Source organism: Hirundo rustica, chromosome 1, assembly GCF_015227805.2.
Source record: "Hirundo rustica isolate bHirRus1 chromosome 1, bHirRus1.pri.v3, whole genome shotgun sequence".
Lineage (NCBI taxonomy): Eukaryota > Metazoa > Chordata > Aves > Passeriformes > Hirundinidae > Hirundo > Hirundo rustica.
The window spans coordinates 116,395,549-116,422,676 of record NC_053450.1 but is presented as its reverse complement, the minus strand read 5'-3'; the positions used below and the strand labels follow the sequence as shown (position 1 = coordinate 116,422,676).

At 36.3% G+C, this 27,128-nt stretch overlaps 1 protein-coding gene across 1 annotated transcript in view; it reads right to left on the bottom strand.

The window, feature by feature from the left end:
- The window catches only part of NEK10 (NIMA related kinase 10), an 83,364-nt gene extending 56,714 nt beyond the window's left edge, over positions 1 to 26,650 (bottom strand). Inside the window, 25 exon segments of the mRNA XM_040059980.1 lie at positions 926 to 1,000; positions 6,090 to 6,161; positions 6,164 to 6,194; positions 6,396 to 6,517; positions 7,137 to 7,182; positions 7,773 to 7,825; positions 7,828 to 7,909; positions 8,461 to 8,589; positions 8,620 to 8,636; positions 8,702 to 8,767; positions 8,770 to 8,792; positions 10,151 to 10,201; positions 15,221 to 15,305; positions 15,807 to 15,946; positions 19,285 to 19,358; positions 20,430 to 20,497; positions 20,847 to 20,925; positions 21,485 to 21,526; positions 22,018 to 22,151; positions 24,337 to 24,364; positions 24,366 to 24,414; positions 24,909 to 24,990; positions 24,993 to 25,038; positions 26,197 to 26,257; positions 26,577 to 26,650. Of these exon segments, the coding sequence (XP_039915914.1) occupies positions 926 to 1,000; positions 6,090 to 6,161; positions 6,164 to 6,194; positions 6,396 to 6,517; positions 7,137 to 7,182; positions 7,773 to 7,825; positions 7,828 to 7,909; positions 8,461 to 8,589; positions 8,620 to 8,636; positions 8,702 to 8,767; positions 8,770 to 8,792; positions 10,151 to 10,201; positions 15,221 to 15,305; positions 15,807 to 15,946; positions 19,285 to 19,358; positions 20,430 to 20,497; positions 20,847 to 20,925; positions 21,485 to 21,526; positions 22,018 to 22,151; positions 24,337 to 24,364; positions 24,366 to 24,414; positions 24,909 to 24,990; positions 24,993 to 25,038; positions 26,197 to 26,257; positions 26,577 to 26,650 (1,729 nt within the window).
- Between the last annotated feature and the right edge of the window lie 478 nt (positions 26,651 to 27,128).

Genomic DNA, 27,128 nt, shown 5'->3' with positions numbered 1-27,128 from the left:
GCTTTCTCCCAGCACCCAGTAACTCTTTGAACTTTCCAAGTCACATTCAATTAGCCATTCTGACACTCCATGGCGGACTGCTATGATTAGAAGTTTATCCAACAGGTGAGTTGTCTCAAAAATAGCATTCTGCTGCTATATAATCCTAGATGCAGACCCATACAGGTCCCTCCAGCTGCTCTTTTATCATGTGTATTAAACATTAAACAGAACATGCTTCCTAAAAGAGAGTATGGCACCCTTCACAATTCTCCTTGATATCAGCTCTGAAAGGTGTCCAAGTGATTCCACACAGCCCTCTGACCATCAAGGTCTAAACCCTGCTGCAACTAAATGACACTGAGGAAAAGTGATGATCTACAGAGTCTTCTGTTTTGTCTTACAAACAGATGCAGCTATGGAGCTCTAGACAGAAATACACTGTGCTAGAAACAAAATACAGCTGCAGTAAAATACAGCTGCAATAAAAGCAGATACACGTTTTCAATTTAGAACTGTAGCCTCTCAATGTCTTATATAAAAGGCTGGGCAGATTAAAAAGAAAGCTGCAGATAATATTGGTTCAATGAATCTCTAAAACCCTATAACAAAACAACTTTCATCCAGGCTGCACCTAAAATTCCACCTTTCTTTTTGTGTATGTGAAACAATACATCAGACTTTCAGTCAGAGATGTAAGATTTTGGTAATACTTTTCTATCAATTTAGAATGAGATGTTTTACAAAATTGCAGGTTGGCATGATTTAATATTTATATTTTTATAACATTGGTAGCTCAATCAATTATGATTAAATGCTGTACCAACATAACAGATGGCAGTTATGGACCCCTTCCTATGGAATTTATGTCAGAAATTAAACAGAAAATGAGAAGGGGGGGCAGTTCTAGAGACTACAAAACAACAACATGCTTAAAGCTCTCTACAGTCAGAAACAGCCTGGCTAGGATCAGACTGTAAATGTCTGTTTACAATTGCAATGACACACAACTTTAAAGAGCCTGAAAAAGATTAGGATAATTCAAGTTTAATTGACGTGTAAAAGATGTCCTAGGAAATGCAATACAAATTATACACCCTTCACAGTAGAATGAAGCACCTCCTGGGCTTAGAACTTTCATTTGTGTCTTTCATAAGTTTAAAAACAAAACAATAAAGAAAGATCTGAATAAAATAAAACAGTGTGATTATAAATATTCAAAAATTCTTCACACTATTATCATAGAATGGTTTGGGTAGGAAAGGATGTTAAGATTACCAAGTTCCAAACTCCCTCCATGAGCCAGGGCCACCTTTCACTACACCAGGCTGTTCAGAGAATCATCTAACTTGACCTTGAATACTACTAGGAATGAGGCATCCAAAACTTCTCTGGGCAGCCTGTTCCAGAGCATCACTACTCCCCGAGTAAAGAATTTCTTCCTCGTATTTAATCTAAGTCTACCCTCTCTCAGTTTGAAGCCATAACCCCTTGTCCTGCCACTACAATCTCTTGTAAAAAGTCCTTCTCCAGCTCTCTTATAGTCCCCTTTTGGTACAGAAAGGTGCTCTAAGGTCTGGAGCTTTTTCTTCTCCAGGCTGAACAATTCTTTCAGCCTTTACTCAAAGGAGAGATGCTTCACTCCTCTATTCCTCTTCACAGCCTTCCTCTGGACTGACTTGAACAGGTCCATGTCCTTCTTGTCCTGAGGACCCAAGAGCTGGACACAGTACTTCGGGTAAGGTCTCACCAGAGCATGAGGTATTATCTCAGGTATTTCCTTTTCAGTAAGACCTATACACACGATATACAGAGACTAGAAGAAGTCCCTCAAATTTAATCTTTGCTGCAGATTTCTTTGTATGAATTCTTGTTTTCTTTCACCACAGGTCCCTGCCTGCCAAGTTCTGCTGGAATTGTTCTACAAGGGCCACCTGTAGAACATTTGTCCATGAAATCAGGACAAACAAACATGATTCTTCAGCAGGTTTAATTTTTTCCGCTCTGACAGCAAGGTGGGATTGTCTCCCACTCTATGCACTCCTATCCTTTTCAACCAACATAAAAGCAGAAACTGCATGAGATCTCCAACGGATTTGGAATGTGAGTGGTCCCATTCTCATGGGAAATGCCTGTCTGTGAGTCCAAGAATTTTCTTAAAGCAGTTCATTGGGGTGCCTGTTGCAGAGTTAGTCTGAATCTCTAGGTCTTTCTCCAGTGTATTGATCACTTCACTAGGGTTTTTTAAATCAAAACATAGCATACCACAAGAGTCTGAAACTAAGGCACATCTCTAAAGACAATATTTATAAGAATGTTAGTTACAGATGAATGATCTGCCTTTGTTACACTGCCAGCCTGCAGATTCTTATAGCAAGAGATTAACAAGAGTTACCATTTCCAGAAGGACTGATTGAGGAAAAGAAAATAGAGCTGTATTGAAAGACTCAAGAAAGTTGAATTCTCTCTATTTAGGATGAGTGTGCAGCTTGTAAACACAGGAGTATAGTTTTCAGTATATCTTAGGGCAGGTCTTCTCTTTTTATAAAAGCTTACATGATAAATTAAATTCAGAGATTTCTCAGATTTTAGCATATGCTTCACATTCATCTGACATTTTGTAGTAACTTTGTCATGGTTTAACCCCAGGCAGGAACTAAGCCTCACACACTCTATCTTTCACCTTCCCCACTGGGAAGGAGAACCGCAAAAAAAGAAAATAAAACCCACGGGTCAATGTAAGAACAGTTTGATGATTGAAAGAAAATAAAATATTGTAATATTTCAGTATTATTGTATTATAATTTATTATAATATTTATTATAATATTAATAGCAATTGTAATTAAAAGAAGGGGGACAGAATAAACCTCAAAAAACCCCAAATCATGTTCACTGCAGTTGCTTACCACTTGCTGAAAGATGCCCAGCCAGTCCATGAGCAGCCATTGGCAACTCCTGGCCCCAGTTTATAGACTAGGGATGGCATTCCACGGTATGGAATATCCCTTGGGCTAGTTCAGTTCAGCCATCCTGGATGTACTCCCCAGCTTGTGCAGCTCCTCACTGGCAGAGAATGGAAAACTGAAAAGTCCTTTATTTAGAGTATTCACTCCTTGGCAACAACTAAAACCTCAGTGTGCTATCAACATTACTGTCATACTAAATTCAAAACAGAGCACTGTACCAGCTATGAAAAAGAATTAACTTTATTTCAACTGAAATCAGGACAAACTTTCACCAAAAACACTTGAAATGTACTAAATGCACATTTATCCTCAACTATTGTGAGATATAATCATTGAGATGACAAATGCTCCAGTCTTTGGCATATATGGACTCAATGAGTTAGGGACAATACCACAGCACCCATCTATACAGTACATACTGACTATCATCAGAAAGAAAGTAAATTAGTCTTAATTTCATTAAGGTTGTAAAAAAACAAGGCTTAATCAAATTCAGAAACAATAGATAAAAGCTCTTCAGCTCTCCCCAAAAATTCAATAGGTACTACACTTGTACTAGTTACAGGACTAAATAAAGTGAGTGTTTGTTTAAATACTGCAATAGTTTTGAACTAATTGCTGTAGAAATGATACAAATAAGTTTCTGTTCTTCCAATTTTCCTGAATTCCTATAAATCTTTGACAGAAATATAAATGCTTTTCAAGGGCAATTTTGACCTTAAACTTGAAATTACATTTAGACTTCTCCATATTTAGAATGGACTAACGATAAGGAAAGGTTGTTGAGACAAGAGTGCCCCTCAGTGGCAATATGTTGATATAAAATACAATTATATGATACTTTAAAAATCTATTTTGAACATTTATTTTTGTCTCTCAAGGACAAATGCACCATTACATCACATTGTTTCAAAGCTGCATTTTTACTAAGAATCCAAGGGGGTTTAGAACATACAATTTAATAATGAATGAATTTAAATATAAACATCATGAAGTAAAAATATTTATTATGAAGTGACAGTTGCCAAATACTTATAACTGAGTGTTTTGTGGATGGGTCTGCACATGTGTCCACAGTTTACTGTTATATATTTAAAGAAGAGAGATATTGCATAAAGACTTCTCACAACAACTCTGCAGCATTCAAATTGTTTATTTTCTTCTGCATCATGAGCAGTAAGAAAACATGCAGTAGTTCTTTGAGAACTTCAAAAACTACAGGATCTGAATTGCCTGGAAGACTTACTGTGTGTACCAGGTTGTAATAATTTGCTCAAAAATTAAAATTATGCCACATTTTGTACTGTTCACGCACATATTGCTTTCAAAGTCTGTCCCAGAACCTGCTTAGGTTCCTTCCTCCAAACTGTGGTAGTTATAGAAGCATACATCAAGAATATTCACTACTACAGATGTATACGAATAGCACCTCACTGCAGCTTATCTGGGAACAACTGAAGGATACTAAACAATTTCATGGCAGAATTGGAATAGAATAAACAGCTGTTATACTTTGTATGTTCACTAGCAGTTAATCTAGTTATGACATAATCTGGTTATTTCAATATTCTTGCTAATATAAATAAAAACGGGCCTTGAAGCATAACTATAGTTTAAATATTTTAAAGCTAAATTGTCTCCTCCATCAGATTTGCCATTCATAGCTGCAAAAAATATAGCCATGACTGATGACACAAAATTTGCATTAGCAAATATTTTACTTCTGTGCCTGGGAAGGTTGTGAAACAGATCCTCCAAGAAGCTATGCTGAGGCTCATGTAGGACAGGGAGGTGATTCAAGACAGTCAACATGGCTTTGAGAAGGCCAAGTTCATCCTGACCAGCCCAGTGATCTTCTATGAAGGAGTGACTACATCAGTAGGCAGTGGAAGGGCTACAGATGTCATTTGTTGAGACTTCTGAAAAGCCTTTGACATGGCTCCCCATGACAGTAATTAATGAGTGGACTGCTAGATGGATAAGAAATTGGTTGGATGGTTTCACCCAGAGGGTAGTGGTCAATAGGTCAAATTCCCAATGGACATCAGGGGTCCATACTGGGATCAGTGTTATTCAATATACACATTAATGAAACAGATGGAGTGATTGAGTGCACTCTGAGCAAATTTCCAGATGACTCCAAGCTGACAGGTGCAGTCAGCACACCTGGAGGACAGGATGCCATCCAGAGAGACCTGGACAACTCAAAAAATGGGCCTATGGGAATCTCACGCAGGATAACAAGACCAAGAGCGAGGTGCTGCATCTGGGTCAGGACAACCCCTGGTATCAAACAGAGGTTGGGAATGAACAGATGGAGAGCAGCCCTGGAGAGAAGGACTTGGGAGTGCTGGTGGATGAGAAGTTGGGCCTGACCCAGCCATGTGCACTCACAGCCCAGAGAGCCAAACATGTCCTGGGCTGCACCCAAAGCAGTGTGGGCAGCATGTGAGGGAGGGGATTCTGCCGCTCTGCTCTGCTCCGGTGAGACCCCAGCTGCAGTGCTGCATCCAGCCCTGGGGTCCCAGCGCAGGAAGGACATCAGCCTGTTGGAGTGAGTCCAGAGGAAGACCAACAAGATGATTAGAGGGATGGAGCACCTCTCCTGTGAGGAGAGGCTGAGACAATTGGGTTTATTCAGCCTGGAAAAGAGGAGCCTCTGGAGTGTCCAAATAGTGGCTTTCCAGCACCTGAAGGGAGCCTCTGAGAAAGATGGAGAGGGACTCTCAACAACATCACATAGTGACCGAACAAGGAGGAATGGCTTCAAACTGGAAAAGAGTAGGTTTAGATTAGATATTAGGAAAAAAATTCTTTACTGTGAGGGTAGTGAGGTACTGGAACAGGTTATCCAGCCCTGGGAGTGTTTAAGGCCAAGATGGATGAGACTGACCAACCTCATCTAGAGAAAGGCCCCCCTGCAAAGGTGGAGGGGTTGAAAATAGATTATATTTAAGGTTCCTTTCAATCTAGTCCATTCTGTGATTCAATTATCTCACACAAGAGTATAATAATGTAATAAGTTACTAGCTTCCAAGTAAGATACCCAGCACCCAGGAATTTGAGACCTTCTCAGAGTTTCAGTAAAGAAACGCTCCTCAGGTACATCTTCAAAAATTGTATTCAAGCAAAGCAATTCTACTTACCAATTAAATTTGGTCTTTATCCCCCAACATGGCGTTGTTTGGAATGAGATCTCAATGAACAATCCTTTCTCTTTATGCAAATAATGAAGAGCTAGACAAAGCTGAAAAAAAAAAAAAACAACAAAACCCAGAAAGAGCCTTACAAAGATTCTTAACTACAACCTAAATAAAGGTACATTAAATTCACAGTTATATATTAGTGATTGATATTATAAGCATTACTTTGTAATCTATTAGCCGAAAAACATGGTACTGCTAATTACATGTAGGAAAATTCTGGGAAAAAGAATGGAGGTCCTTACTTGGATAAATATATGTCATATTCTGTCTTCTGTAAACTGTTGCTGCTTTTCCTCCAAAGAGTGAATGTGTTCTCCCAATGGCACCCCCTCTGTGAGCTCCATGACCATGTACAATCTGTCATCTCATAAAATAAATTAATACAACATTATATTTATACAGAAACCATTTTAAAATCGAGTACTTGAGGTAAAACTGTATTTTAAAAGCTGTTCTTTTAACTCTTTAAAAATTTTATTTGTACAGATAGATACACTTTAATCTAGTTCAACTCTTTTTTACTCTATTTTTTCTTCAACTTGTATCATAGAACTATAAGGAAATCACTGCCTGATAATCACTCAGCAGGCACGTGTATGTAGATAACTCTTTATTAAAAAGAAAATTAAAACAATATGGCTGGCAATTCATATCATTCACTCTACTACTCACCATGGCTTTCTCCCTATTTAGCATTTCAGTTGTAAACTTTGGATCTTTAGAGAGGAATAATGATGCTTGCTACATGTTTACATTGCATCTAGTTTTACTGATAGATAAACAAATATAAGTACTGTTTCATCTTTTTTTTTTTTTTTTTTTTTTTAAATTTTAAAGGAATATAGGTCTGTTTGAACTTATAGCAGATCTAGAAGAAAGATTGCCCAAAATTGACACATTCCTGCCAACACGTAAGTGGTTTTATTATATATTTTTATTTCTTCATTATGTACAACATGTTAATTCTCTGCATTTATACTCACTTTCCAAGAAGGTTCTGTAATACTGTACAACATTTGGATGATAAATCTACAATGAGGAAAGAAATATAGATGTTTAGAATAGTTAAACTGATGGCACCATATTTAAAATGTTTAGCTACATGTAGGAAGGAAGGATATTAAAAAGATTCCACAAACTTGTTTAGGAACTCCAGTGCACCTTCACTGCTACCCCAAATGCAGAGAAATGTTGCACATTACTAGAGTAATCAGGAGAAAAACAGAGTGCTATGCCTCACTAAACACCCACAGCGATCACTCCTCATAGGACTTGTGCTCCAGACCCTCCACCAGCTCCAACGCCCTTCTCTGGACCAGCTCAAACACCCCAATGTCCCTCTTATAGTGGGAGGCCCAGAACTAAACACAGGATTGAAGGCGCTGCCTCACCAGTGCTGAGCACAGGACAATCCCTGCCCTGGTCCTGCTGCTCATCACTGACATCAGCTGACACAGGCCAGGATGCCATGGGCCTTCTTGGGCACCCTGCTGGCTCATGTTTAGGCAGCTTCCAACCAGCATCTCCAGGTCCTTTTCCACCAGGCAGCTTCCCACAGGAGAACTCACAGTTAATAATTCAGAATGCTGACATATTAAACTAGAGTTCATGAGACACACCTGCTCTTTGACAATGGTTAATTCAGAGACAATATTTTCTACATTGCTGTCTCCGTGTTTTTGTCCTTTCCAACTGCTGGATTGTTTAAATTGACTTCTTTCATTGCCAGGAGATGTTGTCCGTTATGTTTTCTAACGCATAAAACAGTAAAACCTTTGTAGGATAAATATAAGATGGGGATATGAAGAATGGTATTATGGCTACCAGATCAGAGTCCAAACCTTTATCACAGAATTTATAAGCACAGGTTTTTTTGTGTATGATGTGATTAGTAAAAGAACTACAATTCTACAGCACAGGCTAGCAGCACACAGTTAGTCTGAACTTGCACAGTCTTTGAAGCAACATTATCTGTGCCCAGTGTTGCTTTTCAGATGAAACATGCTTGAATATTTGTGGTTTTACACAGATTTGCTAGCCTTTGCAATACACAAATGTTGTTAGTGGAAAGGAATTAGGAGAAAGTAATGGAGGAAACCTAAGAGGTACACTGGTCTATCTTAAAATACAACATGGAACAAACAAAATTGCAGCTAACACTAACAGCAAGCTCAGATCCACAAAGGCCTCGTTGTACCTACATTTCCCAACTGAAATTCAAAGGACAGTTGTGCCTAGAACAGATATTAGACCCTGTTCATGAAGCTTCCCCTCAATATGTAAAATAATAGCAAAAGAAAAGTTTGCCTTATATACAATTCCAAAAACTCCATTGCCAAGGTGCTCTAAAATTGCATAATTTCCTACATGTTTTGTGGGTGCCTTATTCTGATTCATGTTCTCAATACTTTCAGCAATTTGCTTCAATACATCCTCCTAGTCAAAAATTAAATGACAAATAAATACATTTAAAATATTTATCCCTTTCTTGTGCTAAGAATGTGCAAGAATACCTCTTCTTAAAACTATGAAGGTTTAAGGTTTTTACTTAGCTTTAATACCAACCCTTCAAAAGCTCTGAGATCATACACCTAATGTCCTATATCAAGGAAATTTCAAACAAGTCAGTATAGAAAAGTCTGGAAAGGTGCAAATTTTTTTGTATCTTTTAGAAACACAGGACCTATTAATCTACAGCAGAGACTTTTCAGGGTTCATTATTAAAACTTACTTCAGAACCTCCTAAATAGTACACTTATTTTTCACTAATGTATTAAGATATTAAGCCTCTAATACTACAGACATAGGAGTTTAAGACCCTATTAAAAGTCAGACTTCAGCCCCCATTGGTTAGGTATTAATATAAATCCCAATTCTCCAAACAAGCATAAGTCTTTTAAGTCACTGCGCCTTCTGAATTTCTGGTAATTTTACTTTTTTTCTCACAGTACTTTCTTTTATGTTTGTTATCACTGTATCTGAGTTTCTTCTTATAATGCACTAAGGGATAGGATTAACATTTGTCTGCATTTGAAGAATCCTGACACCCATCTTAGAATTTTTCGCCAAGAATCCTAGTCTAAGAGATGAAAAGGACTGAGAAAAGCAAAAAATAACAGATAAGGGGCAAAAGTTGATAAGTTAGATGCTTGACTGAAGTTTTGTTTCTTTTTAAACTTCTGGAATAAGTAGACGTGCAGAAGATTAGGCATTTGGAAAAATCAAAAGACAGTAAATCAGTCCAGATTCTTCAAAAATAGTCACCAACCATGAAAATTCATTATAAACTGAGGCACTTTCAGTACAAAATCCACTTTTTAAAAATAACACAAAAGTAATACATAGAATTTTAGTAATTTATAATACATAATTAAAACATACAGAAACAGTACTGATGAGAAGTTGGGCCTGACCAACCAATTTGTGGCCAAGTTGTGCCACAAATCACACTGTAAGATTTCACGTGGCTTTTTGTAGCCAACCTGGTGAAATGGTCATCTTACTAGTAAAAATGTATAACTGATGGAAAGCATTTTGTCCTTATTGATCCAAACCTTTCAGTAACACTCCTAAATAAAACAGTTTGATGCACAGTCAGACCCACGGTGAAGGAGCAGAGGGCTCAGAGAAAAATTTAACTGCTTCCAGTTAATTGCTGCTCTTCAGGGCTGCCAATTGCACCTGTTAATCTTCAGGGTAAAAGTCTCTTTTATTGTCAGCAGTGTTAAATCTGTCCTCACCATATATAAAAGGTTGATTCATGAGGAGAGAAGGAGCCCACACAGAGCCACGTTGTCTGGCATGCACACAACAAAAGTTCCATCACTGAACACCTAAACTTGTAGACTGGCACCGATGCAATGTGGGGATGATTATCTGTTGTGGACAGGACAGAAATTGCCCATTACACAATAAATGACATTTAAAAAATATTTTTTCTGATTGGACTTTTGAAAGCTATCCTAAAAGAGTTTCGAAAACCATATTGCTAACATACTTTTAAAAAATATGTCGATTTCTTTCCATACTGTAGAGAAATTTCAGGGCTCTGAAAGTATAACACTACAGCAGGAAAAGCACTTCAGTTAATGAGAGATTTATAATGCATGTGGAAAAGCCACTGATAAACAACAATTCCCCTTGATACCTTACACAATTTCAGACTTTGTATTTAAATGGCAGATTATTTTACTAACCTGATAACAAGGGGAATAAAAATATATTACGTTCCTCCTGTATTTTAAAAGAACGCAAGGACATTTAGGGGGGGAAACAAGTGAAAAAAAAAGTTGGCGATGATAGCTACAGCACATGACAAGGCACACCTAAAGCTTGATGATCTCTTCATCTTCAGATAGCTCAAGACTTGAGACTGGCTTTCTTCTCCAGCACTGAAAAAGGTAAATGTAATCAGTGGGTTTGTACCATTGCAATAAAAAAATCAATTTTCTGAAAAAATGCAATGTGGAATATCATTAAGTTCTAACGGGGACAGAAAGGAAGAGATTACTCAATTTTTTTACCCTAAATTTCTCATATTTACAGAGAACTTTATGTACCTCAGCTTCTATCTTCATGTACCTTAGTTCCAATACAAAGAAAGTCCTTTAAAACAGCAAACAGCTACTGGCAGGTGGTTAATATTTATGCTTTGATGCAATTCATCTTCAATTCTATTTGTCATGACTCAATTATATGGTATATTTATAGATGAGCAAACAAAGATAGTCATGAATTAAGATCACTAGGGTAGCGTGGCAGAAAGAAGCTGACAATTTAATCATTGGAAACACACACAGTGGGGCAGTAAAGAAACCACAACAGCATTGCAAGTATTCTAAGAAAAATATCTGTGAAACTCAAAAAGGATATTCCAATATCTGCAACTGTATTTCATACCAGTAACATTTTTAAAGGCAATACAGGTAGCAGTGTGAGCGGTTTCTTAAAATATACTTCTTGCCCAAAACAGACTTAGTTTTCATATCAGATCATTAAATCCATTATTAATTCATATGGCTTCATGTTTAACCCAACTACAGCTGCTTAGTAGCTCTTGTGAGTTATTTCCAACACATTCTGCCTGAATCTAAAAATCTCAGTTGGCATAAATTAAGTTCCTTACAGTTTTGTGAGGCAACTATACAGAGCACATGCTCCAGTTTGTCAGACTGCATGTTAGTTTCATATACCCACCCTCCAGGAAGGTTTGTGTTTATCCCATTCTTAAGATGATTTAACTGAAGTGCACTATAAAACCTCACTGCAGTAGAAAGGTACCTATGCTCTGAATCTGCCCTCCAATCCTAATCTAGAAGATCTGTGATGCAAAATATGACACTAGAATGAATTTGGTTTGTGGTTTTTTTGGGGTTTTGTTTGTTTGTTGGGTTTTTTTGTTTGTTTGTTTGGTGGTGGGGTTTGGTTTTTTTTGTTCTTTGTTTGTTTTTTTGGTTTGTTTTGGTTTGGTTTGTGGTGGTGGTGTGTTTTTGTTGTGGTGGTTTTTTTTGGTTTTTTTGGTTTTTTTTGTGGCTATGCCTCTCTTCACTACCCAAGCACACCTACCTGATTAGATAGTGGAGCAGCTAAATAGCCATGTTAGTGACTCTGTCAGAACAAAGACTGCATGAGAGGCAGGATCATGAACACACTCAGCTGTGTTAAGGATTCTGCCAACTAGAGCAAAGAGTTGTGCTCATCTCTGAACTCTCGGGCACTACATTCCCATATCTCAGAGAGACACTCAGCACTGCACAGAACCTGAGAAAAGCTACCAGCTAATTAATTACTACTGATAACCTTTAGCCTAAGTTGACTCAAACCAGTACATATACGGGGCTAAATGACATGCAAAAATCAAGAGCCATTCTATGCTTATCTGGCCTACATTTATTCTAAACTTCAATTTTCCCTATTTTATCTGCTGTCTTCGTGTATTTCATTTATTATCCAGAGTTAAATGCTTCAGAAATAAACAAGTATTAGTAGAGTGCCAAGTCTAGAGTGAGTCTCAGTGAAGATGAAGGCTCTATAAAGAAGATCTGATGCTAGACAGCCTGAAAAAGTAGAGGAAAGATTATCACAAGAAAAATACTAACTTTCCAGTACACTATATGAGGTACCAGAGACAAAGTAAATCAGAACAGAAATTTAATCTCTATTTAACTTTTAGTTCCTGGGATATTTGTTGTTTTGGGGTAGGGGGGTTCCCCTTCAAATATGATTTTTTTGTACTGTACTTTGAACTAAACTTAAATTTATAAAAAATTCTCAGGGACTATTAGGACTTTCATTGTGCAATGATAATAAAGGGAGTTACCTGTAATAAACTGGTGTTTTCTTTGGTAAAATCAGCTTTGCTATTTGCCTGGAAACAGAAAAAGGTCAGCATTAACAGTGTCCTTTTGCACACACACCACGAATAAAAATCAGTGTTCAGAAAAATCAGAAGCTAATACCAATGGACAAGTTCTCTATTGTACATCTAAAATATAAGCTTAAATGTGTATAAGAATTAAATCATAGGTACATTTAAACTGATACCACAAAGAGAATGTGTGAACTGATAAAGAAACAATGCTTCTATTTCTGGAGGTGAAGAAAATTGCAGCAATATATCTCCTGTCACCATGTGACACCATATTTTGAATTGTCAGGAACAAAATTCAATTCACAACAAAAATAAATTGGAGAAACACCAGAAGTGATAGCCTGAGAAGTCTGTCTGTGCCTTCAGCAGTATTTTGTGAAAACCATACTGATTTCAGCTTCCATTATCATGAATCTGTGTGTCTTCCACTATTCTATCCACTTTGTAGGTCTGATAGATGAGCACTGGCAGATTTAGTTGGAATACTGCTCCCAGGTACTTGACAAGGTCCCTGATGGAGACTACTCTCCTCTCTAGCAGACTTGAAGCGAATAGGTGTCAGCTCTGCAGAGGCCCTTCTGCAGTTCCTGATGTTTTCTTCAGCTGTTCATGAAGGTAGAATTAAGCTTAGACCATGGTTAAGCATAGGGTTTGGGCTGTGCAGTAGTCATTGAGTCAAACACATTCTGTCTGCTACCAGAATTACTGCAGACTGCTGCCAAGGCTGAGACAAGGACAGACAGGTAGAGGGCAGTTATAGCAGAAGCAAAAGTTCCAAGTGCCTGATCCAAGAGCCCTTTGACACCCAATGATATAAACCTTCACAGGTTACTCAGATTGACCTCCTTGGCACATAACTGAAAGAGTCACACATCTTTTTCTGCTGTTTTTCACCCAAGTGAGTTGTTTCACCTTGTTCACCGTGCAAGTCTCAAAGTTGTATTAGCAAAAAGAAAGAAGTAGGATTTAAAAATTACTACAGTGGTATTGTAGGGTGGAATTCCAATTGAAATGAACATGCCTGAGGCGATGTCCTGATCTGAAAGGGGGGTGTTGGCTGGTGTTTAAACAAATGGAGAGGTTGGTGTCTTTTAACATAATGACCAGGAGTTAAGTTTGAAACACCTTTTCCAGCTCTGCACATTGTACCATCAATTTTTAAGCCATTTACTGACACCACAGTTACCAGGCACTACTGTGGCAATGCAGAAAACCTCTCTGTTAAAACCATTTAATTTAAACAAGTGATATTTTATTTTACTGAAATCAGACTCAGCCTAAAATATATAGTTATATGGTTTAGATAAAAGTTGTTTAAATCAGTACAGTTTTTACTGACAATTTTAGTGCTCAAGAATAATAAGAAATTTTTCTCTAGACTTACTTTCATTTCTTTTCTCTTAACCAACAGTTTTGAAATATACACAAACTTCTTTCCTGTTCATATTTAAGGTTCTTGGTCTCTCAGTTCCTCCAGGAATAGCTATAGTTGGGTGTCGTGGGCTTTCCCCGACATTCAGGTGGTTTTAGAGTCTTTTTGCCCTCTGCAAAGCCCTGTGCCAAATGGAAGAAAGAGACGGAGTCTTCAGGTTCTCATTTTTCAAGGTTGCGCGCTTCGTTTATTGTTTCTTATCTTACAATTTTCTCAGTGCCCCACAAAGGTCTGTGCAGCTGCTTGGGCATCTGGTGACTCCTCGACTCCTCGCGCACGGGGCTGTCACTATCTTTTATACTAATTGCTACGTATTCTTTATTTATCATTACTTGCCAATACCTATCACTTACACTAAACAGGTCATCTCTACCTTGACCCAGTCTCTGTAAACTACTTTGTGCCACCGTCACTGCTGAAATGGAGTGAGGGAAGAAGAAAGAAGAAGCAGGAGACAACGCCCTAAATCCTCCATCTTGCCCCCATTCACTTCAGTGCTAGAAACCTAAATTTACTGTTTTTTCACCCTGTGATAAGCTTACCTACTATCTTTCACACTCTTGTGGCCTGCAACCCCTCCCACAGTGCAGGAAGCCTTTCCCATGGACTGAGATCAAAGCCAGTGTCCCTCTGGGCTCTGGGCTGGGGTCCCAGACCTCCCTGTCCAGGTCTCTGACCCTCCAGGGCAGCCAAAGGAATGCCCTGGACTCCAACAGCTGGGTTTTAAGCTAACCTGAAGGCTTTGATTTAAAATTTAGAATTTAAGAGCTGGCTATACAGCTTTTCGCTGATATTAATGTCCTTAATATTTATATCTTTGACTGCGTCTGGAATACAACCAGGGATTTTAAGAATGGTTATCCCTGGAGATAGAATGCCAGGAAATTATCTCAGAAATCCCATACTCTTAAGAAAAGAGTGTTTGTGAAACAACAATATGTCAATTTTAAGCTGCATAGTTTTTTGTAATAAACATCATAAAATTCAGAATTTGCATTTCTCAGTTTATTCTGTGATTACTTCTATTTACTATCCTATTTTAAATAGGACAAAAGCATGGCAAGAGATGCCAAAATGAACCTTGTCCAAATAAAGCTGTTCATTCTTCTAGACATCTATGCTGATAACCTTTGTGTCTGTGTCTCTGTGTGTAAAATGATAAAGAAACAGAAGTACTAAAGTCATAGAAAAGCATACTTCCAACCTCTTAAATTATGGTAACAAAGAACAACAATTAAATGAAATTATAAACTATAATGCCTTACTTAACTGAATAAAGTCTTCCCACCTGTACAACCTGCTAAGCATTAGTCTCATTGAGCACCAGTTCAATAACTATAGCACAACAAACTTGAATAAAAATTCAGAAGTACATTTAAGGCCATTGGACTCTATTGAGGAATCTCTTCCAAAAGGAATTCACTCCATAACTACAAATAAATCCTCACCTGACTAGGAGTCATTAAAATACCACTTTGAAATCATATGATTTATATTGATCTATCACAGAAAATTTAAATAAAGAAAAATACAATCAAATAAAAATAATCTCATGTTAAACACAAAACTAAATAACTAAATTAATAAATAACTAACTCTTTTTGGTCACTGTTTTTACAAATAAAGAAATACATATGATTCTCAGATACTAAATGCTTTTTGTTTTGCTTTTTTCTAACAAAAGCATACTTTTTGAAAATAAGTGCTGGTATCACACATTTGAAAACAAATCCAATACAATGCTCCTAATCCCTAAAGCAGGTATAAAAGTTTACAATATTGCAATATTTTGAATCCTTTTGCACAAGTGTATGTAAAGACATAACAGAGTATTAGGCCTTATAAACCTACCTGCTTGATTTGATAAAGTATTTTCTTCTATCTCATCAGGACTCAGCTCATCTGACAAATGAAGACACTGGATTCTCCCTGCTGCATTTGCACTAGATGAACTTCCAGCTGAAGAGCAGTCAGACACAAGACTTCTTTCCCTGAAAGAGAAAAACTAAACAAAAATCAAGTTGCAGTGTTAAAAATGGCTTAATATGTCTTTGTTAACCATTCCCAAAGTTCTGACAATTTGTATGTTTTCACTAAATTAGCTATTTGAACAATAACTCCATCATTGTTTTGTATTGTCAGTTAGCAAAGGGGGGAAAAAACCCACAGGAAGTTTAAACAAGAACAGAGACCTCCTATAAAAAAAAAACAAGTGAAAGAAAGCAACAAAGTCACTGCAACCTGGTTAAAGTTACAGTTTAAAAAAACGAAAGAAGACAATGGTCCAAACTTTCACAAGGGATGAAATTATATTTACATTGAGTTCAACTATCAGCAGTGGCAACCAGGCATACCCAGCCAGGATGGAAGGTGGACAGGGGGGCTGCAGTCATCCATGGTACCATCTTCTCATCAATGGCATTAGTACTACAAGTAGCACTGACTGCATGAACTTGTAAAGTCCATCTGTGGAACTCAAATAGCCTAGTTCCACAGATAACACAAAAATGCATGATTCTTCTCTAGTACAGTTTGATTATTATGTTTAGAAAGTGTTTGGATATATCCCTTAAAAGGTTTATATAAGACTTTGATTAACTGCAATGAAGGTGGACCTCCCATAGAAAATATGGTAAAGGATATCCATTTCCACTTGAAGCAAAAAAGTTCCATGTGTATTTAATGAAACGTGAATTCAGAGTCATATCTGAATTTAAAGTTATCCTTAACTGGCATTGAATTTCATCATCTTCCTGTCGACATTCAAATTCTAACTCTTACATCTAACTTTTGATATACATATAATCTAAAAAAAATTCAAACCCAAAAATTAAATAAAACTTTTTCATATATTAATTTTCTCTATTCTTAGTCACATATAAGGTCATTTATATGTGTGAAATAGTTAAGCATGAAATTTTAAAAATCCCTTCCGAATTTTAAACATAAGTGATGTATTATCAAATTTGAAAGAATTTCATTTTCTTACTGAAATTCAGTAATGCTTTGCTAGAAGTCTTAGCTGAGATGATTAAACAGTTGAAGGAACGTTGATAATTTTCTGATGAAGAGCATGTGGGATCTGACTCAACTTCTGGCATAAACTACAGCAATTCTAGGCCTCGCAATTCTACTGTTTATATTGGGCATCCCAGGAACTGTCAGGGCTCAGCATGCTTTCCATCTAACCACTCAGGTCTGCCAGGAGCAATGAAGAGATGCGCCAACAAAAGTGATTGCTATCACTTTGTGATAACATTGCCACTCATTTGTACTGCGCTGGAGGCCATCAGTGGAGAGAGAAGATGGATTACAACCAAACTGCTGGAAAAGATTTTGCTATATCAGTACTGTGACTGAAAATACACAGGTATCAGAATTTGACGCTGGGCGTACTAAAGTGGCACATTTTCTAATTCCTCTAAATGCATGCATCCTTAAATAAAAAAAAAGTCAATAATTATTTTAACACAATTAATCTATAAATGAAGTCTCACCTTTTAGAGAGAAAATCATACTCAAATAATATCACCAGCAAGTTCTCAGCAATGATGACTTATCTTCTCCCTACCTTCTAGACTACAAATTGATTCTTCCTGGCCCTTATATCACATGAAATTATATGAAAACCACACATTGCTCTTTAGCCTCTTTCTTTGTAAATTTGAAGAATTATTTTTTCACAAGTCTTATGTAATAATATCATATTATGCACACAAACACTTAAAGCCACAAATATATGCTGGGTCAAGAGTAACAGTGCAACAATTTTCCAATTTTCCCAGTACAAAAAAAGTAAATGTGAATGCACAAAAATAGACACAAATATATTTTGTGTCTCACTGGTAATTAAGCAAATAGAGTACATTTTTAAAAACAACCACAATTTCGATGAACATTTGTAATATACTTCAAATCCTTTCTTTCCCAGTCCAAATGTAACACAAAGTCCTATTTTTCATTCAGTGAAGAAAGTTAAATAGAAGTTGAAAATGTATGTATGGCATCATTTAAATTAACATGGACATTAAAAAAAAAAATTAAACTGAATCAGAGTTTTGGGAAGTCTGGGAGACAGTAGATCAATAACAGCAGTTTTTCTTCTATAATAACATTATGGATGAAAGTTACTGTGTCCCCTTTTGTCTTGGTTTTGAAAGACAGTTCTCTGCCAAGGAAAGATAGAGCTTCCCTTGGAATGTAGAATGTAAACCCCCTTCCCTCTGCATTTTTTAGGGGCTTTCAGGCAAAGATATGGGAATAGGAGTAACAGTTCTTTACTAGGAATATTAAAAAAGGAAAATACAAATGTAGTAGTACAAAATAAAACAAGCAAGCAAGCAGACAAAAGTCCTGGAAAATCTCTGACAGAGTCAGGGATACAACCTAACACCCTGTTGGTGAGGGTGCTGGACGCAGTCCAAACAGATCCTCCTGGAGTAACAGATGTGGTTCTGTGGAGTAGACATGGTCCTGTAGAATGTCTAGTGATGAGACGGTTCCAGTCTTCCTCCGGGATCCATTGGAAAAACTGGACAGGTTGTGTCATTCAGTCCCAGTTTTTATCTAACTGGGAACAGCTGGCTCCTCCCCCACTGGGTGGAGCATCTCACAATGGGATGATGGAATGTGTCATGTCACTGGTGGGCCCTAATTGCCCATTATCAGAAGATGTCCCCCTGGAGGATGGGGTGGTGGTGAAAGAGATAAGAAACAATGCCCCACCTGGTTTTAATGGCTGGGTCATTATCAGAAGACATCCACCCCCCTCCCCCCAGAGTTACAAGAGAAGGATAAAACATCCAAAAAACAACTTTCAACAGATGAAATAGAATACACCTTTTTTTTTTTTTTTTTTTTTTTTTTTTTTTTTTTTTTTTTTTTTCTGGTTACATAACCCAAGACACCCTTTTTGCTCTTTTTTCCTTTTTTTATCTTTATTTAACCACAAATTAATGAGAAGAGGACACATATACATGGATTTGGCTGTATGAGTTTATTATTTACTACACTGAACAATATTCTACCTCATTATTGTGAGGCACAGTTATATTAAGCTGAGGACAAAAGATGTTTGAATGCAGGAGGTCAGTAACCAGAACCCTGCATGAGGATTGCCAAGACAGATTCTGTGATTCCAGTCTTGCAGAGTTATCCACATGAGCAAGAAGCCTGCTGCAAGGACCAAAGTTTCTACATAGTTTCTATTGCTTCAACATAAAATTAAGAACATTTAAATTTTCCTCATAAAGGACAGTTTTAATATTGTGTCAAGAGACAACATTAAGAAGCTTTTGTTAATTATAGCACATTAAGATAATAGAACAACTTTCTGCTAAGCAAAACAAGGAGGGAACTGAAAAACACATGGCTGTTTCTGTCAGATAACTAATTTACTAAGGTCTGGAAAAAAATATGAAACAAGGTAAGTAAATACGTGATTCTGTGTGATTCTGTGTAAATATAAAGTATATTATTTTCTTTTATGACTCAAACCCATATAGAAATACTTACTGAAAAGTAAAGATTAAGATACCAAATCCATACACAATATGTTAAAACTCTTAGGTACATTTAAAGTACAGTTATATATACACTTATAATCTTAGAATATACCCAGTAGGACAAGCAATGATGTTTCTTCTCAAACTACAATTGGTATCAAACTACAATTGGTATCTCTTTGACTGCTAAAGCATCTCCATTACTCCATTGTAAGAATCTGGTTTTGTGTAACACTTCAGAACTCTAAATCAGGCCTCCTGAAGTCAAAAGTTAATAATCAGCTTATATTTAAACAGCATAGTAATTTAAGGCCCTGCCTGTATTTCTCTTCACTATTTATATCTAAGTAAACTCCGTATTTGTTTAGGTTCTCTAAAAATAGGTTGTCTGATACTATATGATAACAATGGCCATTGTTTTTCTGCAGCATGCTAGAATCATGACGCCCTAGTTATACTGATTTTGATCTCAACTGTATCTCAGTTTAGCCACAAACCAGCAATAGTTAAGCACAGATTCTTAGACTGGTGGTAATGTATAGCAAGGGATGTCTGGATTGACACAGAATATCTAGACACAGAATGCTTTACAAGTGAAAAACTGCAGCGGAAATTAGTGTAAAATATATTTACATTTTAAAAGTATATAAAACTATTTGAATCATAGTAATGTCCAGCTCAGGACAGTGTATACATGAGCATTACTTTTTATATATGAACAAATGTTTAGATTAGTCCAAATGTTTACAATCTATTTATCTCAAACAGCCAATAATCATACATCAGACCAATTAGCTTACAGAGAAGAAATTATTTTTATGATACTACTAATACATCTGTAAAACACAGAGATTACCTTATCTTACAAGCCTGACAAGGTAAGGAATTTAGTCCAACCTAGGTCAAATCTGAAAAGCATGTGGCATCCATTAAGTGGCTAATTAAACAAATCAGCAATTTTATAAAGCACTCTGTGTGCTCCACTTGCTATAACCCATTCTCTTTGATTTTTAACAGCAACAGGCTTTTGGAAAATGTCTGTGGGACAAAAGAAGACACATAAATGGACTCTTTCTCACTAATATTTTCATTTTACCAGTCAGATAACAGAGCAAAAAATTTATAAGTTCTTTGAACCATAACTGACTCATTTTACTCTTTTATTTCAATGCATAAAAAGATACCAATTTCTTAAAGAAATATTACTTACGCAGAAAAACAAACTGTTCTTTCCTATGGGAATTTTAGCTTTTACTTGAGTGAATATAGTAGTATCTTACTTAATATAATACCTCAATATAATACCTCAAATATTTTAAACATTTTAAGCCTCACACAAAAAGTTGTGAATAGCCTTATAATTTCTGTTAGCAGCTATTGCACTTACATGTCATGTTGGCCAACTTGTCTACATTATGCCGCTCTTCTCTGCAATTACGATAATGATTTGCTACTGTTTCCATATCCTAAAAGTAGGGAAGGAAAAATAAAGGATACCATTAGCAAAGAAAAAGTTTGAAGACTTCATAAACTGAGACTGTTCTGCACAGGTAGAGCCTGTAGGTGGTGCATCTGTCTCATGAAAAAATATTCTGTAATGTAATAATAGTGTAGCCGCAAGGTTTAAACCTATTTCAACATTAAAAAAAAAATATATTTTATCAGTATGCTTTTCCCTTTGCAAAGTCATTTGCTACAGTGCTTTGCTCATCTCCTTTCAAAAGTCTACAGTTTCTTTTGATTGAAACAATTGTGTTGACTTTTCTAATTCTTCTCCCACTTCAGGAGACATTTCTTAAGTCTCCTAACTAGAAGTCCTAGATGAATGCAGCTGGATTATAGGACAGTTATTTTGAAAACTAGTGAAAAACCCCACATCAACTGCTCATGTGAAAGCAGGAGAACAGACTCACTTCATTCCATAAACCAAGAATATCTGTACACTGATTTTTACAGTATATACCATTCTAATCATAATAAACTGACATGCAACATAATGGACAAAGGTGCTATGAGGAATTCTGCCTGAGCTAGATTTTCAATTCCACCCAGGCTGTGGAGCAGTTCCTACAGGAAAACAAACAAACAAACAAACAGAAAGTTAATAATTACTTAAAATAAGTAGATAAACAAGAGGTGAAATTTTGGAAGTTCTTAAACTGGAGTTTTTGGTTTCCTTCACCAGCTACATTATGGGAATCTTACATATCTATATGATAAAGTCCAATATCAAGCCTAGGGCTCGAGCAATGACCAAGCCATCTGTTATGGAGATTTACAGTTTCTTTGTTAGGGGCAGGAGCAACACACACGACACAAGAAATACCAGAAATTGAGCAAGTTATGAGCAAGTTATAAGAAATACCAGAAATTGAGCAGTAGTAGTGTAAAATCACTCTTGAAATCTGTTTATTTGCAATTCCCATCCTCACATATAGAAATATAGATAAGTACATTCATAAGAACTAATGTTTTTACACACAAGCACCAAGACAACTCGTATGTGTGACACGTGCATCCCCTTATCCAAGCAAGAAACAATATTTGGACATACTGACCTGGTAGCACAGATCCCTTAATAATCTCAGGCAGATTAATACTCTAAGAAAATGGATGGACAGAGCTTGAATAACCGCTGCCTGTAAATGTAATATTCAAAACATAAACCAAATGCAATTCAAAAATGTTTGAACTCTTAAATAAAATAGTTTGATTCAGGATCAATTGACTAGACAATTAGTGAGCTACAATAACTGTTCAATGTATCACACCATAGAACTTTTAATACCATTATATGAGCATTACCAGACGTCACTTACTATCACTGGACTGATGAGGGAAAGTACATGTTTGTCTTTAAGAACAAACTAACTGTGCTTTGATATGAACTTTAAGTGGCTGAATTCAGGCCCAAAAGACCAAAGTAAATGAGAAACCACACAGCAAACTTCAGTGCACAAAATACACTTATGCAAAAAGCACATATGGGTGCTACAGAGGTAAAAATAGCTATATTTAAAATATTCTTTTGAATTATCATAATCTATCCTGGCTTTTAAAAACTCTATTATGCTGGGAATAAACTGTTATTTAGTTCAAATGTTCTTGAAATAGGATTATATTTCCATATAGGTCTTCCTCCTTTATATTTCTCTATATGATTCTCCAGCATAAGACATGGCAGAAAACACAAATCAGATTTGCAGAAAGTGTCCAGGAGCAGTAATCCTGCATAAATATCCAGAAATGGAATCACTATTTCTACTGCCTGTTGAAAGTATATATCCCCATTTCCCTATTTAAAATAAACCTGAAATTAGACATCTTTGCCATGTGGGTTTTTTGTTTTTGTTGTTTTAACTGAGAGGAAAAAAATTGTTTGGATACGTTTCTTGGAAACAGAAAAAGCATATGGGTCATGGCAGTTCTCTTGCTATTTCATCATTTGCAGCTGGGAATGACGCCAATAGCTAAAAATACTTCCATAAAAATAAATGTTTTACAAATAGATCCTAACAAACTCTCAGCCCTTTATGCCAATATTCTGCCCTAAGCAATACAATTTTTCATCATGATTCCATAATGGGCCACTTCAGAACAGCACAAAACTTTCACGGAAAGAAAACAGCAACCATATACCTGTGTGCAAAATTTGTAGCTCAGATTTTAAAGTGGCCTGAAGATATTACCATGGTGGACAGTCATTCCCTGAGCATGGTTAACATTTGAGAGCCTCTTCTACTGCAGTTACATTTACAATATACATTACTAGATACACCAGGGTATATCCAGCTTATCTACATATCTACTAATTTATGCTTGTGCCATCAACCTTCCCTGGGTGCTTTCATTCTTAAAACAAGAGGCCTGTTTTGCAGTATCAGTATCACTATCACAAAGAACCACCAAAGAAAACCACAATATAAGCCAATTATGTCACAAGGTATAAACAGAACTTGGGAAATCACAGTGTAAGTTATTCTTAGATTTTTGGCAAATAAAGCTGAGCCACTGACCTCCCACTGGTGAGTACTGAGTTCACATGCAAAATAGAGGTACCAGATTTAAAAATCACTTAAATTATTTGTTTTAAACTCACTCTCATTTAGACAATCAAAGAAGAGATCCCTAGTTCCCCAGATGGTCCTGAATAAAGGTCTAAGCAAACTATGTGGAGTTTTTAGATTCCTCTGCAAATTCTAGTAGTTACACATGAATACATTTCAATGCTCAAGGATTCTGTCTTTAAACTTCTGTACCACTTAAGCAATATTTTAGAAAATGTATTTGGGCTTTAAAAAGGAAAATACAATACACTGCAAAGGAGTATATCTATTTTTGTAAGGTCTTGCGCGTTTTCCTTACATAAATGAGAGCAACATTAGAAAAGGGATTACCCTTTCCAATCCTGTTACACACAGAAATACAAATAAATACAAATAACTGGCATCAACTCATCTGAATTTTATGGAAACCACTGCCTCTCACTATAAAGGCAGCAGTCCATAAAATACAAATAGAATCAGTAAAATAAATTAGAAAAGCAAATCATAGATTACAGACACCATATATAGATAAATGATCAAGAAAACATAGCAGTTAGAATTTTGGTCATGCAAGTTTTGTCACATACCCAGTTCTTCCCTCTTCTGTCCCACTAACCCAAGCATTGCTCCTCAAAGTCAATACACAAGTGGTTGTTTAAAACTAAGATTATGAAATGCTGCTGGTAATTTCCACAGAAAGGTGTATTGTTGTAACAACATTGGATATGATCCATGCATCTTGCTTCTTCATGGAAGGAAAGAAAGAGTGGCCCTCCTTCTTGGTTATGAATGTCTTTCATATACTGACCCACAGGTAAGTCTGTGCTTAACTTAAAGTTGTAAAGATATCTTGAAACAGGATGATGCTTGGCATGTTTGCTAAAATTTCTCTCATTCTTGTAGGTCACACTAATAAGGAAGAAAAAAAAGGAAAAATGGTGAATTGCAAATTGACACAAGACAGTTTTACACTGCTACAACTTAACATGAGCAACAAAAACTAAGAAATGCTGTATCAGCAGTTACCATAGAATAACAGGATTTCAGATTGTCAGACATTAACAGTCTGTCTCATGCATAATTTGGGACTATCAGAATGGCATATTTTTTCCAAATAAAGAAAATATCACTATTTAAAACCAGTTTATTAACTGTCACCACTATGCTCTGCTGAATGGGAAAGTTTGAAACTTACAAAGGCAGAAACATAAACAGATGGGTTTAAAAAATTAAAAAGATACAATTCTCATCTCAAATACTGGATTAATATGAAAGTACAATTAACAGACATATGTAAAAATACAAATGCCTTCAACACCTCAACAAGGTGATACTCTTAGATACATAAAGATGTTCAGATATATGAGAGTGTCACCATCAGCTTATTTTAAAATTATTTTTACCTAAATTTCTCAAGCTCAACAGCTTCTATGGTTTCTTGCCATTGACCATTGGACTTTTGTTCACTGCTTTTGACATTTTCCAAGTTCTTGTTGCACTGTTTTGACCACTTTCAATATATATAGCTGGAAGCTAATGAAAGAAGGGATAGTAGTCATGAAGTAAACACTGCATTTTATGAGGATATTATCAAGCAAAAGTTTCTCAAGTTCTGACTTGAACTTTGGACCTAAATCTTGCCATTATAGAATACACACACGCCCTCTGCAAAACAAAATTGGTGTGGTAGAAAACTGATGCAAAGCAAGACCGGAAAACAAGTTCAGAGAGGTAAGTAAAAGGTAAAGAATGGTATATTTTAAAATTTATTACAGCAAAGCTCAACAAAATCAGCAACACATGCCCATTATCTATGCTTCTTACCTGTCCCAATTCCACAATTGCATCGCCATTACATTCTTTTTATGGTTGTACAACTCACATGTTTCAGCTTTCTGCTCAGAAGCAATTCCAGGCCTCTAACCAGGTAGAAAGTGCATAACTCCTACCTGACATGGATGAATCCTTTAGTCTTTTTGTCATATCTTTTCACAGAATTGAAAGGGAGAAAATGTTCTGTGATTCCAAGGACTCACACCCATCATCGTGTGTTGGTTTTCTTTGCTTCAAATACAAAGCAAATACAAGCTTTGCTAAGTGAGTTGAGGCGAAGGAGATTTGACTTTCTCCTGTAAGCTGGTATTTATGCCCTGGATATTTTTAGCTGAAGTGTTATTCTTCAAAGACAAATTGCTTATGGTTAAAATGCTGATCTTATTTTATATTCTTTACCACTCTCCCCCATGCTGTTACTCACACATCTTTAAGCCTACCTTTGTGTGACATTGTGAAAGGGCACAGAGGAAAACAAATCTGTTGGGCTACTTTACTATATGAAACAATACCTGGATGAAACCTGCTTAAGACACAAAATAAAACATTTTTTCCTGTTAAAATAAAAAAATATATACAAGAAAAAAATATACCTATACTAGGTATACTAGAATGGGAAGGGGATCAGTTTCATTCTTTTACCCATTCTAAATGTTACTTGTCCCACACAGAAGGTCTAATGTTGCCAAGAAAAAAGAAAAAAAAAATATAAAACAAGAAGAAAGACATCCACTACTCAAGATTTTGCTAACTTGTTTTAATCATTATAGAACACATTGTTCTAAGCATATGCCAGAAATAATAATCACCATTAATTATAATTCTAAAGCATGTTTAATAACAGTTATTGAAAAATACCTGTTGGTTCCTTGACTGAACACTTAAGAGAGACTGGAGCTTTTTTAGATCAAAATAGTCCCTATGAAAAAACCACAATAGCATATGCTAATAGTTACATAAAAGTATTTCCATTAGTGTAAAGAAGGTCAACAAGCAACAAAGCCACTGACAGAAAATACAGTTTCCTAGCATTGCCTGGTGTCCACATGTTGTGTACAGAAGAATTTACAACTTCTCCAGAATGCCCTAAATCAACAAAGGCGTAAATAAACTTTGTGACCAGAGTAACAGTTGTCATGTTTATACTGCATTTCAAATTGAAGCATTCTGCTTTGGCAGCCAGTGCAAATTCCACACAAGTCCTGCTGAAGTTCAAAGTAAAACGTCAGATACTATACCTCATAGAGATCCCAGGAGGCTTTTTGTCTGTTGCTTTTTCTGTGCTCTTCAGCTTTTTGTCCTCATCAGGCATTGTGTATCGTTATTATCATTATGGGGCTAAAAAATAATTTCCTTAAAAACAAAGTAGATACAACGAATTATTTCACTGGAGCAAAAGGAACACTTTTACTTAGAGAACCAACTGATACCACTTTTAGGAAAAAAAAAGGCATTGCCATTTTCTCAGCATGAAACTGTGGGCATTATATCAGGATATGCTTTGAAATTCCAGATATTAATAAGAAAGCTATTAACCCAACATACAGAAACCTTGGGTTTCCAACACATGTGTAGATAATACTGCCTTGCTCTTTCTTGTATTTTTTATTAGGATTTTTCCTCTTCTTTCATCTTGTTGCCATTATTTCTCTCTGTGAATTGGCTGGTTATGCTACAGCAGTGCTTACAGGCTAATATCAAGGTTGTCAACAACAAGTTGTTGTCCAGACAACGGAGAATATAGTAATTATATCAACCAAATAAACAAGTCAAATAAAGGGTAGAAAAAG